The 14,923-nt window shown below is 38.1% G+C and overlaps 1 protein-coding gene across 1 annotated transcript; it reads right to left on the bottom strand.

Moving 5' to 3' along the window:
• Positions 1 to 314: 314 nt before the first annotated feature.
• LOC134507255 (TOX high mobility group box family member 2-like) lies at positions 315 to 14,697 on the bottom strand. The gene is made up of 4 exons (XM_063317766.1): positions 14,633 to 14,697; positions 11,821 to 12,079; positions 2,339 to 2,566; positions 315 to 869 (listed from the first exon to the last, which is right to left on the bottom strand). The coding sequence occupies exons 1-4, from the start codon at positions 14,695 to 14,697 to the stop codon at positions 798 to 800; spliced, it is 624 nt and encodes a 207-aa protein (XP_063173836.1). The 3' UTR covers positions 315 to 797.
• Between the last annotated feature and the right edge of the window lie 226 nt (positions 14,698 to 14,923).

Raw genomic sequence — 14,923 nt, 5'->3', positions numbered from 1 at the left:
ATGTGGGGTGGGTAGGAGAAGCAACCAGAGCCAAATTGGCAGCAAGGAATCAAGTAATTCTACAAAAATTATCTATACATGGCCAAAGAATGATAGAGAATCATCAGTACTCCTTGCCAGTGAGTCACAAAAGTGAAGAAAATTTGAAAACTGCACTATCTATATCTATCTATCTATCTATCTATCTATCTATCTATCTATCTATCTATCTATCTATCTATCTATCTATCTTAAAAAAAGGGGGGGTAGCTCATTAAATTACATACATTCATGGTATTTGTCACCAACACAAGACAACATAAAATGCACAGCCATTTTCAAGCACATTTTAAATTTCCAATGGTTTCTCCACCTGCTTCTCTTCTCCTAAATGTTGTTTCTTGGAACCCTTCCAATGGGAGGATCTAAACTGTCAGGAAATGTGTGTATCTTTCTAAAAAAAATATCACCAAGCTTAATTGCATTGCAACCAGCAGAGAAGATAAGGTAGCTCTTAAGGACAGAGTACTTTCCATTGATGGTACTACTTCTTCCAGCAGAACTCTCTCCTCCAATTCTTTGCACAGTCTTAAAAGTTTTCAGAGGCTTAAGGGATACTTTAAAACAGACTTCAAGAGGTCTAGGGAGTTGCAGGAAGAAATGAAGGAGAAGTTCTGCTGTCCTAGCTGAACATCCATGTGGCTCCCTCCTTTTTTGCATTCCACCACCATGCAAGTTCTCCCAGGCCTTACGTTAGGGTGGATACAGCCCCTTGCTGGATGGGTTTTTGTATCAAACAACCAGATACCCATCTTGTTTTATTTTGTATTGCATTTGTATTGCATATTATATTGTGAGCTGCCCAGAGTCAGTTTAAAGTTGGGTGGCATCTAAATTGAAACAAACAAATAAACAAAACAAACATTGCATTCTACCCATAGTTGATTTCTGAAAATTAAGGCTTTGAATTTACCAATACAAGATTTCCATGTTTAATGCCAATAAAATGCCTAGAGATGCTACTACCTGTATCTAGATGAGTAAACTATAAGATTTCCTGGATAATCTTATTTTAAATATAAGTTTTCAAGGCTTCTTAAAACCTCAATTCAGCTACTATGTGGCAAAATTAGTGAAAATGACCTCTGTGATTTAATGAAGCAATAGGAATTAAAATCAATCACCATTTTATAGATTCTTCAAATATAAGTAAAAACTATTATCTATCATCCCAGATTGCAGACATGGACTAAAGGTCAATCTGCAGGAAGGCAGATTCCAGCTACAAGCTAAAGAAACTTCCTAATGACAAGCCAACATTGACAGTAGAACAAATTACAGAGGGAGAAGGTGGGGTTCTCTTCACAGGATATGTTCAAGCCATGCCTGGACAGACATTTGCTGGGGATGCTATAATTTGGACTTCGGCATTGAGCAGGGAGTTAGACTTGATGGCCTGTCCCTGAAGGTCCACCCCGCTTCAGCTCTGATTCTATGATGCTCTAAGACAGCTTAACTATGCAACAGGGATTCTTTAAGAGAGCATGATATGCATCTTTCCATCAATGAGGTCTCCCAATCTTCACAAAACATTTTCCTGGTCTAATGTTATGTATACGTTTTATAACTTCTACTTGAGAAATCAATTTTTGGAAATTGTTATTTTAAAGTCCACCTTTAAAAGACACAGCCTTTAAGGAAGCTCAGTGGCATCATCTCAATTTGTGAGCATTTAACAAAAATAACAGATAGCTAAATCTTGACACACTGCATCATTTAGCTAACAACAACAACAGCAACAACAACAACAACTACGGGATTCACAAATTTCTGCCCCATACAATACTACATGGTTCCCATAACCTGCTTAAAAATTGTCCTGGAAAACACTGTGTTTTTGCTACAGTGTAACATATACACTGGTTTTGAATCTGAAGCAGGCTTCTATAGCGTGCACAAACCAACTTATACAAAAAAACTACAAAGGTAGCTTTGGTAACAAAAAGAACAAAATACTGTAGTGGCAACAACAGCAAACATCACCACCCAGAAGACAAGAAATGATGTACTCAGTGAAAAAGAGCACTCAGGAATGGGGGTGGTTTTACTAAAGCTTACAGGCTGCTCAAAACCCATAAGGCTGAAAACCCTAGCTTTAACATGAGATGGAGGTATGTGGAAGAAAATGAAATTAATAATTTTACTGCTGCAGAAAATGGCTTACACTACTCACAGTAAAACAACTATCATTATCATCTTAAGAAATAGTGTGGGCATATAATGTATCAGATAAATGGAGATAATATCTGGCATTATCAAGGGGGAAAAAAGCAGTAACTGGATGGAAAAAAACATTCACCTGCTTTTGTTCTTCTCCTAAACTATCCCACATTGATGCAACGATTTTTGATACATCCCCAAAGGTAGCGTTGGGGTTTTGTCCTTTAATAGCTGCTTGTGTGTCTCTGAAGAAGAGGGCATAGGCAGACACTGGCTTCTGGGGTTCATTAGGATCCTTCTTTTTCTTCTTCTTCTGGTTTTTGGGTTTCTTGCCCAGATCTGTCAAAGGTCTCTTCTCTCCAGTTGCCTATCAAAAGTCAAGAAAAATATATTATTTTTTTCCCCTTCAGTTACTCTTATTCTAGAAGAAACATTTTAGTTGATTTTAAACTGAGGAGAAAACCCACACAATAACTAAGAGAAATTTAAGGGCATGCACCTCAGGTAGCCTTCTCTAAAGTTAAGAATTTTGTTCCTAAAGAAATACAATACAAATATACAATTTCTTTTACAGATGTTCTCTTCAACAGCCTTGACTTTTGATAACATATTGTCCCAGAACTGGTCTTTATCTATGTAATTACACTAAAACAATTATGCACGCCACACACTTTTGATGCTACCTTAAGATACCTCATTCACACACATGCAGATTACTTGATTTTTCATTATTGACCATTGAGATATCTGAAGACCTGCCCTTGAGTATATGACATATACGTAGTCCTTGGTTAATGATAGTAATTGGGACCAGAATTTCCATCACTAAGCAATGAGGTCATAAAGTGTGATGTCATGTGACTGTATCACATAGCAACAGCAATCCCAACAGTCCCCACCGCGTTGTTAACTGAATCCCACCGGTCATTAGGCGAGGACCCACCCTGATCCAAGCCATTCCAGTTTGGTCCCTCCCAATCCTGAACCTCAGTAAGGTAAGGGACTGTCTCCCCTTGAACTTCCCCACCTATCTCCCGCATCTCTCCCCTTTTGGCCGCCCACCTACCCACTGCCTGCTGGCTGGGCTTCTTTCGCTGGTGTGTGAAAGAGCCCCAGCTAGGAGGGTCCTTCTTTTGAGCCAGTGCATCTGGGGCCTTCTTTCACACGCTGGGCTTCTTTTGTTGGTGCGCAAAAGATGGCCTCGGCTGCACTGGTGCAGAAGGACCCAGCTAGAAGGGTCCTTTTGCGCCAGTGCAGCCAGGGCCTTCTTTCATGTGCTGGTCCTCTTTTGCAAAAGAAGATCCTGGGCAAGGCACAAAGACAGGCCCTGGCTGGCGTATGAACAGAGGCCCTGGGCTGGATGTAAGAGAAGTGCTGGCTGCACCAGCACAAAAGAAGGTGGTGTGAAAGAAGACCCCAGCTGGTACAGCAGTGGCACGTGGTGAGCCCTTCCAAAGTATTGAGAGAACGGCACATGATATTTGGAGAATGGCTTGTGCTATTTGGAGAACAGCACAAGCGGCCTTGGGAAGAAGGCCTGGCACGGCCAGCCGCTCCCTTGCCTAGGGCCAGGCCAGGCATGCCTTGTCACCAGCGGGAGGAAGATGGTGGAGGTGTCAAGTTCACTGTTTCAATGTACAGTATACATCGTAACGTTTCATATGCCATGGCGCTGACGCGCGTTTCCGTTTGGGAGGAAGCTGCTGTGAAACCTTGTACCAAGCTCTGTATTTGTGTTCATTACAATGGAATGTGTTTGGGTTATGTTCTCTGTTCAAGGACTTTTCCCGCAGACCATCAGAAGCCATTAGGAGCACCTGGGATTGTGAACTTGGGAAGATTCTACGGGGGGAGGGATCTCATTTACACCGAGGGTTTTTAGTTTGCATTTGGCGCGCTTTTGTCATTCTCAGCTTTCTCTGTGATCCTGCATACTATTCTTTAATAAATCAGATATCTTTGAATTCCTGCTCATGAGTCTGATAGTGTTTTAGAATAGGTATTCATTACAGAAGGTCAGATGGATGCGGCACGGCCTGTAGAGCACAGGGTGGTGGGGGTGGCTGGGGCTTTCCTCTGGGGTGCTGGGGTGACTGGACACAGTGCAGAACTTGAGGCAGCACTCCTTGGCAGTGGCGGCAGCAGCACTAGGGCTGAAGTAGAGGCCCAGGGATGGTGGTGGCTGGCTGAGACTGAAGGCCTTGGACCTCTACTTCAGTCCCAGCGCCACTGCTGCCACCGAGAAGGCCAAGAGGGCAGAGATGGGGGGAGATAGGTGGGTGGGAGTATCTGAAGCACCTCTGCAGCTGTAAGTGTGGGCAGGCTGCCAACTGCCTGAATTTTGATTGTGTGACCGCAGGGGCACTGCAACAGCCATAACTTTGGGAACTGGGCGTAAGTACCATTCATTCAGTGCTGCTGTAACTTCAAATGGTCACTGAATAAATGGTTGTTGATCAAGGACTACCTGTACATTTATTCATATGTACACATGGAAAAGGAATGAACATTAATTTGAATTGAAAAGCTTGACTGATTTGATTGTTAAGATGAAAGACAGAGAACTGGCGATGGATACAAGGATGATGAGAGGTTCTGAATGTTGGTCCATTTTTTGTCAAGAGGGTATCTTGTGAAGAATGGACATAGAAGAAAAGGAAAGAAGTAAAAGAAAACAGAACAAGTAGAACAGAATGTATGAGTCGTGTATGAAAAAGTAATAGAAGATAGATTAATCTTCCAACAGAATGAACGGAAAATGACGTAAGGAAAGAGGATATGGAAACTACTTAGAACAGGCTTTAAATAATTATGTTACACAATGTTTCAGAACTGTGTGAAGATATCCTTATGGGATGTATTAAAGGGATACTTGGATGAGAAAAAATGTACATAAGACAATAATTGCTGTAAAAAAACCCAAGGATTAAAAACAATACTGTCAAAGATATATTGAGAGAAAAATATAGTTGCAAAAATGCAGTCAAAAAGAACAAGGAAGTTAAAAGAGGCAGAAAAATGCAAAGTGATTTTGATGGAAATAAAAAGTGGTTTTAGAAGTGGGGGAGAAGCTAAACAAGGAGTCTCAGAAGAGGGAATCGAATTCAGATAAAACTGATGACATCATTTGGGATGTCTAATTAAACTACAATTGCTATATATTAATTTGTATTTATTTTTAACCAACAAATTGGCTTACTATTGTGGTCAGGAAAGTTCTACAAGTTTGGATTTGAAGCTGGAGCACTGTTTCTCAAAGTTGGCAACTTTAAGACATGTGGACTTTAACTCCCAGAATTCCCCAGCCAGCATACAATTCTGGGAGTTGAAGTCCACATGCCTTAAAGTTGCCAACTTTTAGAAATGCTGCACTGGAGGGAAGGAAGGGAGGTCAAATCTCTCTTTCCCTTCCATTGTACTCTCAAAATTCTTTCTTTTTCCCACCACACTCATTCCAGGGGAAAATGAGGGTTCTTCCTCATTTCACCTCCTTGAGATAACTGCTGAAGGGAAGGATTTGCAAAATCCCCAAACACAAATTAACCCCTATTCCAGGCTCAATGCCAGGGCACGCCTGCTGCCAGTCACTACTGTTTCCCAAGTACTGAGTGAACAGACTGTGTATGGCAACCATAATCGCTACTGGATTTGAGAGTACTTTTTTAATCATTATATGTACTGCTGCAAACAAAGAATTTTCATCTTCAACAGCCTCTTTGGAAACCCTGCTTTCCTCTCAATTTAAATGACCATAGTGTCTACATACTTAAGCTTTTTATTAACCACTGATAGCATTCAGAAAGCTGCAGAGTTAATCTCATGTAAAAGGATGATGTTCTGGTTCATGTTTTACCTAACAAATAAATTAATAAAGGCAGGAGGACTTGGAATTTCATTGCTTCCACAGTGCCAATCTCTTTCTTGGAACATCTTCCTGCAGAGTTCATAGCTAATTATGGAACATATAAAGCACAGTGATGCCACAAAATTATGAAACCCATTGTATCTGGCTCTGTGAGAACACCATTTACAGTCAAGACCCTAATCAAAGGGAAGAGGGAACCTACAGTAGTTATAGTGGTCACTTTCACTGCTATTATCAGAAAAAGCAGGTGGTAGCCCTTCATTACAGTGACCAGATGCACAAGAATATAAAATTTTGGTTTTGTGACTTAGAGATAGCTGCACTGTACTGGAAATGTGAAAGAAATAAAAAATTATCTAGGAACATGTATTCATCTTAATGATTACAAGACTTCATGCAAAGTCCCCTTGTTTTTTTTAATGCTTCCTTGCCCATATTGCCACAGGTGGCTATGAATCAGCAAAGCTATTATTTGTGCACTTTGGTTCTCTGATTATCATTCACAGGAAAGGAAAGAGTTCTATTCACATATGGATCTCTGACTTCGTAGTATTTATCCTGGAATATTTACTTATTAGTTAGGTTTATATCCCTCATTTCATCCCCAAAATCAAGGTGGTACACAAAACACCACCTCCTTCAATTTCCCCCCACAAGAAACTGGTAGGGTATTTTGGGCTGACAAGGATTGACTGGCCCATCAACCAGTGGGCTTTCATGGCTGAAAGTAGACTTGACTGTCAGTCCTAGTCCACCAACTCAGCCACTGTACTATAGTGGCTTTCAGTTGTATAGAGCACATTGCCTTTAGATACGAAAGGGTAATTTAAGCAATGTATGCAAAATGTCAGAATCAAACTAGTAAGACAAAGCAGAGCTTTATAAGGTAGATTCTGCAGACAGTGGCTTGGCTTACACAAAAGTGATGTGGTCTGTCTGTGCTTTCTGTGATATGCGAACACACCCACAACTTAGGGTTATGAGCAAATAAGGATACGATAGCTTGTGTCAACAAAGCATAGTTAATAAAACCTGACTTAGTGTTACATATGAATTCTGCCAGTGAACTCCACTATATACACAATTAGCCAGTACCAATTGGCTGTAGCAAAAGAAGAGATAAACCAAAGTTTACCAGCTATGTTGAGAGAACTTGGGGCTGTTTTTCTACTTGAATTTTTTTCTATTCCAGCTCATCATGATAATAATAGCTCTTATTGTGACTAGCTGGAACAAATCATGTTTCTTCCTCTTCCATCCTCATCCCATTTTTCTTTTTTACTATGCCCTTTAAAGTACAGGTCTATGGACAGGAATTTTCTTGTTTTTATTGATCTTACATAAATTGTTCTGGCTATCTTTTCACCAGAAGAGTGGGATAAATAGACTATATATGAATATATAACTCATAATAATAACAAATCTAAAGATCAAAAGGAATTTATATTATTTCTAGAGAAACAGGTTAGTATTCCTGCAATGTAGGGCAGGTGTCAACTCTTAAGTGCCTTTTTGCAATTTTTTTCAACTCAAGAGTCCTTGTCAGATTTTTAGTTTTGATTATATGAAAGGGCTGTGAGAATGAATAAGATTAATTCTACCCTTTTGATGATTTCCTGCACACTGGAAGTACTTCTAACTGACATACACTGAGAGTAAGGAGGATGACCTTGATGGAGATATGCAGGAACCATTATCTAGGCAAAAGGGGCTGAAGCATTTTTGAAGTAAAGAATGAGAAAACACTCAGAAGTGGCTCAGGCAGATGCTCCCTAATTCATTGAACGATAAGGAGGAAGAGGAGGAGGTACAGCACAATCAGATTTGCAAGATTCTATTATTATAGCCAATCTCAATTTTTTGTAGCCTTCCTGTGAAGCTGACTTCCTTGTCTGATCTACCTCGTCTAGGTGACACATATAATCAGCTTTATATGAAAGCTTTCCAATGTGGGTTAGGGACTCTGGCCAATTAAGGATCAATCCCATAGTTATTTCCCTAAGGGCCACTGAGTTGGGTGTGACTCCCATTAAACATAACTCCTCATAATCACATGGACAAATACTTGCCATGTTGACCTGACCTGACCTAGTAACAACAGTTCTGTTCAAGTTCTGTGAACCTGTCCACCCACCTTATCTGTTGTCTTCTCCTCTCAACCTTCTCAAACACAGTTGTTGGGGTTTTTTTCCTTTCTAATCTATCATCCACTTATACCACATGCCCAAAGTATGTGAGTTTCTAACTGCTGTTTATTACCTTAAGGAAGCAGTTCAGGAGTGATTGATTCTTCCTGAAGTCCAGGGTACTCTTAGTAACCATCTCCAAATCCATAATTCAAACAGGTCTATCTTTTTTCTCTTATTCTTTCTCAATGATCAATGTTCACAGCCATACATTATCATGGAAAAAAACATTACTTTCACTATTTGATTTTTTGTTGTCATAGAAATATCCTTATCCTTCATTATCTTATGTAAGATATGTTACTACTTTTCTCCCTTGGAATATCCTCTTTACTATTGTAGCGTGCTGTCTTTATATATTCTTGAGGCCATAGTCATATCATAAATTATTTGATATTATTTATGCTTTTATTGAATTTTAAATTGTTTTATTGTGAACCGCCCAGGGACCCCCATGTGGGTGAGATGGGTGGTGATAAAAATATGATAGATAGGTAGATAGATAGATAGATAGATAGATCTCATCCTCATTTACATTTAAACAGACTCTATGCTGGATTTGGAGTACTGCTGGCATATGGTTATTTTCAAGGAGATAAAGCAAAACTAGCAATTCCTGCAGTCCCTTCACCTACTCATAAATGGAAGGTTAATGTTAGCCACTGAAATCTTTGCTCTGAAGATGCTCAAGCTATAGTATTTGAGTAATCAGAACTATATGTGGTTAGTATCAGCTGCTCTTTTCAATGAATAACTACGTAATACTAATGGATATGATCTAATTAAAGTTATGCAGTTACATTCCATAAATTACAACTGAAATTAAAGGGAATGTTGAGGCTGATGTAACATATTATGCAAGTCAGAATTTGGCAACTTCTGCTTTTAGAACAAAGTATATACACATAAATACCCTTCCACTATTTCCTTTATGATAAGTAACATTATCCAAAATGTAGAAAAGGAGTAAAAAATAAGTAAACCAAAGAAACAAAGAAGGAAAAAAAAAGCAAATATACGTAAATCTAGTTTACACAAACACTGTTCATTTTACATGTCCACACACTTCTGTGACAATTTTTAGCGTAATTATTTTCATTCTGTCCCAGGCAGCTTCCAAATTCTCTTTCCTTATGTCCATTGTCCATTCATTCTCTTATGAAATTAATCTATTTTCCAATACTTTTTAAAGCAGGTCTCAGATTTTCTCTTCCTGCAGCCACTCTACTTTCTTTCACTTCCTTCCTTTTCTTCCCTATCCCCTGTTTTACCAAGACCCACTCTTGACATTATATTAACAAAAATCTCTTCCACAGAGCTTCTCATCACACTTGTTTCTTTAATTAGTCCTTCAAGTGTTTATCATAAACAATCAAATCAAACATACTTTTAGATTTATATTTCCCTTTTTCATGTGTACATATGAACAGAGAGATGCTTAAACCATGCATATTTTTTTAAAAAAAATTCTAAGCAAATACACACCAAATAGTCACAATTCTCATTTATTCCTGGGTTTCTGAATGGCCAATTATTTTTCTGTATTCTTTTGCCTCATTCCCAACCACCTATTCACGTCACCTAACAAAGCACATTTTTCCCCTGAAACACATTCATTCAGGATGTTGCGTAATTTTTCCTAAAATTGATCCCTGCTTCTTCCATTTTCCTCATTAATTGGTTGTATAACATGCAACCATCACAAACCTATGAATTCCTATTTTCATATACATCCACAACAGTCTACAGAACACCAGTTCATGTTGTCTGACTTACAGTTTAGCTTTTCAAGTAAAACCTAAACCTTCCCTTCTCTTATTCATTAGTTTTCCTCCACAACATCAGACCAACATCATTCAATCTATTACAGTTTTCCCCTTTGTCTTATTTTCTGACACGTAACATGGTTATTTTCTTTCTATTTCATTTCATTATGCTCTTTACCACTCACCACTGGTAACATTCTAGGCTGCAATTTTCCACACACCATGATCATCATCAGATGAGCCCACAGATATTAACCAGCACTGCCCATCATGTTTAATAAGGCAAAGATAAGGTAGACTAAGTTAACAGTCTTAATCGTATCATGAAACATACAGCTTTCTCTTCTAATGGTAAAGATAATACTGGCATATTTTGGTTAGTATGCAACAAACACAACCAAAGCCCAGTTTTACTCAACTATGCTCACACTTGGCATGCTATGATCATTCATAGAGAGACCATTTCAAGCCAAGATACCATTGTCATAACCCACCAACCAGGAAGTATATATAGCATACAAATATACATTCAGGACACCACTTCCTATATAGCTTAATTTCAAAATATGTTACCAAACAATCAGTTTGACTCAGACACTGAAGAGAGAGGAGAAAGAGAAGGGGTGGCAGAAATCTTGTTAAAAGAGGGATAGCAGAAAGAAAGGAATGGCCCTGCCTGCCACCAGCCCTCAGTCTATTATCTCCATCAGGATGCAGGTCTCAACACAGTTGGCCCACGATTATTTTCTGGCTGAGACAGGAAAATAACTGATCATTTGAAGAAGGAAGATTCACCTCCCTCTCTCATGTTCCCCTTCCTTGGAAGCAGGAGGTCTGTCAGTCAAGTTCTCATGGCCATCTGGCTGTCATCTGGCATGAGCTGCATGAGGAGATTCTCCAACTGATGAAACATGAAATGGCTGCCTCTCTTCCACAGATTCTTTATCCTTTAAAATATGCTGTAGCCACTCTACTAAGACTTGCATTTTTACAAAAAGGATAGGGAATATGTATATTTATTTAGCAAGACTTCTTTCAGAATCATCCAATATGACAACGCATTTCTTCATACAAATTGCTGCTATGTTAACGTACACACATTCCTTAGATCTGCTCAGTACAGCAACATATTCAGCATCTATTTATCATTAACAAAGCAAAATAATAAAATTCTCCTTGTGAAGCTTAACAAGTCATCTGTTTTACTAACTTATAATTTATTATGTTTTAAAAATCCTTCCTATCTCAGTTTAAGTATAGTGAAAACGTTTTCTGTTATTTCATTCTGATGATGTTGTGGCAAGTGATTCAATTAAAATCCCAGCTGAATATCCATGCTTTCCTATTTTCACTCTCCAAATATGAGAATTTGGCCTCTACAGAAAACATTTTCAACTGGTAGAATTGAATCTGTGTGTGCAGTAAACCATATTTTTACTGTCACAATCTTAACCTGGAAGGACAGTACAAAATAATATACTTAGCACTTTCCACAAGATAGAAAATATTTAGGAAGAAAAAACTCTTTCAGAATTTGCTGCCCTAATTGTTCTATTCATTATATGCATCAGTATAGCACTTCTATGCTTGATATAATTTGTAAGCCTTCCAATTCTTTTGCTAAGAAATGTTCTTTTCAGATGGTCTGGGTCAAAAAAAAAAGTTTCTCTCTCTCTTGGTGTGTCTCTCCCTCTTGAAAAAACCAAATTGCTTTGCTCTAGGTGCTGTTCATTATTTCTGCCATTGTAGGTTGCCTGCCACTGTCAAACTGTATGTCTGTCAAAACAGGCATGGCTGCACGTACCTTATAATGTGATTCTGTCTCCTCTTCCTGAGTAGAACTGGAGGGAGATGGTGTAGCAGATTTGCTTCCAGGGGGTGATGGGGAACCATGGGTAACACCGCTCCTCAAACCCATCTGAGAAATCAGTTGTGACTGGCTGAGGGCACTCATGTGACCGGTTAACATCCCTGGTCGATTGATCAGGGGAACTTGATGGTTGGACTCATAGGACGTAGCGTCTGAGTGGACCATCTCCTGGATCTGAGTTAGGAGAATATTACTTTTTAATTAATTTGTATTTATTATCTTATCAAAAGTATATGATGATGCAGGCTGGGCATGGTTGTTATCAGGGTATCAATCACCCTTGGAAAAAAGCTAAAGTTCAATGCTGGGAAAAACGTACCCCTAATTTGTTATGCAACTGTTTTCATCATATGAAACACTTCTACGTTAGTCTGTAGGTTGAGTCATGGCAACTGGATTTTTTTCTTTTTGGTAGAAACATTTCGCTGAAGACTGAAGAAGCTGCTTGGACAAGCAGCAAAACGTTTCTACCAAAAAGAAAGAAATCCAGTTGCCATGACTCAGCCTACAGACAATTCCACCTGGATGACTAAGAATCTTCATCAACACTTCTATGTTAGCTTTATTTTTAGTTTGCGGAACATTCAGCAGTGTATTTTTAGATAAAATTGTACTATATTTTTAATATTAATATATTGGTGAGGATTTTCTCATGTGGTAACACTCCCCTACAGGTAATCCTTGGCAAACTAAGGTATCCCTTGGATTCAAACAGCAGAGCTGTTATAATGGGCTAACACTATAATCCTATCTAATCTGACATTAGTCAGCAGTATTAGCAGTTTTTTTGAATTGGGTCATGCAGTATTCTGACTCCCAGATATCAGAGTTTGGAAGTGGGGAGGCATGGCTGCAAAATGCAACGGACTTACCAGTTGGGCTTTTCTTTTTAAAATAGAGTCACACAGATTTTTTGCTTATTGTATTGTATTTTTCAGTAAGATAGCCACATTTTCATGATTAACAAAGAAAGTCATAACATGTTATCATATGATGGAAACAACAATGCAGAGATCAATTCTTGAATAATTAGCCAAATATGAAGAGACGGAAACTACAAATCTGGGTCCAAAGGAATCTAAAAATTCTATATTAATAGTTATAAAAGTTGACACAGTAGAACAAAGATTTTTTTTTCAATTCAGTGTTCCTAAAATAATGTTGCTAAAATTTGAAAAATAATAGTTTTTCATATGTGAAACTAGCTGGAAACCTGAAAACAAAAAATGAGCAGAGGTTGGAAAGAGCAGATAGAAGAAAATAAAAGATTCTCTTTACAGAACGGGATTTCTTATACAATTCTTGATTAAAATATTTAAAGTATTTTTTTAATGGAAGATAAAATCCACTAATACCAATTTAAAAAAACCAGATTAACTTCATACACATATTTATTAGTGAAATGAAGTATTCGAATCTGCATTGAAGAACTTTTAAAAAAAAATCATGTTCTTTTCCAAATTTGGAATGTTGAGCTTACATGGAGAAAATATCAATTGATGCAAATACAACTGCAATATTTAATATTTAATATTTAAACTGGAACATACTTCCTTTAATGGAATGCTGGTGACAAAGACCATCAAGCTCACTAGTTTTCAAATTGCTGGAGGCCAAAAGGTTTGAAGTTAGTACTTAAAAAAAACAACTGGTAGAGTTTGTATCAGATAGGAGAAAAATAAAGTTAGATCTACCATTATGCTTCAGGCAGTCTGAAGCTGGCTGATTTGGGAATGTGTCTGCTCTATATTCAGAGTACTGTATTGCTGGTTTCCCTGGATTTTTGTAGTAAACTCTGCTGTCCTAATCTAATCTCTCCACATGCATTCAATTCCTGGTGACTGCCTTCTCCTTCATTGTATCTCCTTACTGTCATGCAAGCAATTTATCACTTTCTTATAACTCAATATTCTCCATCCCAGCTCCCTCCAGGTGTATTGGGACTGTAATTTCCAGAATTCCAGGTGAGTATGGACAAAAGCTTGGAATTTTGGTAATAGCAGTACCAGCAGATCTGAAGGGTGGCCAGGCTGGAAAAGGTCACTTTATCTTTCCTGCATTCTAACAATCATTGTTTTCCCTTTGCTTTTTTTTTTTTTAAAAAAAAAACCCTCTCAAACTACTCGTTTCTCCACTTACTAACCATTTTCCTTTTATATTTTGACATGATGCTTTTTGTTGCTGTTTATAGTTTTCAATCTCAAGGTTCTCTCTGGGATCTCTGAAATATGACATCAGTTTTCTTGGTTCATACTGTTCTCAAATCATTGATAGCTGACTCATTGCCAAGTTCAAAAATCTCTGTCCTTGTCATCTTTGATCATTCTGTTTTGACTGAAATCGCTGACAAATCTTTTATTTGACTCCCTTCTTTCCCAAGTTTCTATGATTTTGTTTTAGTAGGTTTTCTTACTGTTAATTTAACCCCTCATTTAAAATTTCTACAGAGGAAACTTCTTCGTCTGCTTTTCCTTTTTCTGTTGGAAGGTCACTGAGGAATCTTTTCTAAATGGATTGATCTTGGATGTGTTCACCAAATCCCATGGCTTTCAGTATTAAAATATTAAAAAGACACTGATAAGATACTAAGGAAAGAGTACATTTGAAGAAGAGTACTGAAGTCTTTGGATTCTAGCAATTTTCTCCAGAACAGTTGCTTCTGACCAGTCTTTCTTTCCATTACCTGATATTTCTCACATCTGATCATTACTGAAAAATGCAACATGTCCACAACCAAATTTATCACCTTTCTTCACAAATCCCCATCTCCACTGGTGAACAGTATTGCCATCCATCCATTTCAATCTTCATGGATACTTAGCTATACATATGACATTCTCCCTCTTTTGCTCTGCCACTTTGCACTTTATTTTTATTTAGTCTTTATTATTTCCCTCTAATTACTGCAACCAATTGCTCTCTGGACTTTTAAGGTAGCATCTTGACTATCTTCCTACGCAAAATCATTGATCATTCTCCCTGTTTTCCAGATTCAGCATAAACTTACCTCTGAAGTCCACCAAGAAACTCCTATAAT

This window comes from Candoia aspera, unplaced genomic scaffold (genome assembly GCF_035149785.1).
Source record: "Candoia aspera isolate rCanAsp1 unplaced genomic scaffold, rCanAsp1.hap2 H2.scaffold_109, whole genome shotgun sequence".
NCBI lineage: Eukaryota > Metazoa > Chordata > Lepidosauria > Squamata > Boidae > Candoia > Candoia aspera.
The sequence above is the reverse complement of the archived record's forward strand: the minus strand, read 5'-3'. Positions and strand labels throughout refer to the sequence as shown.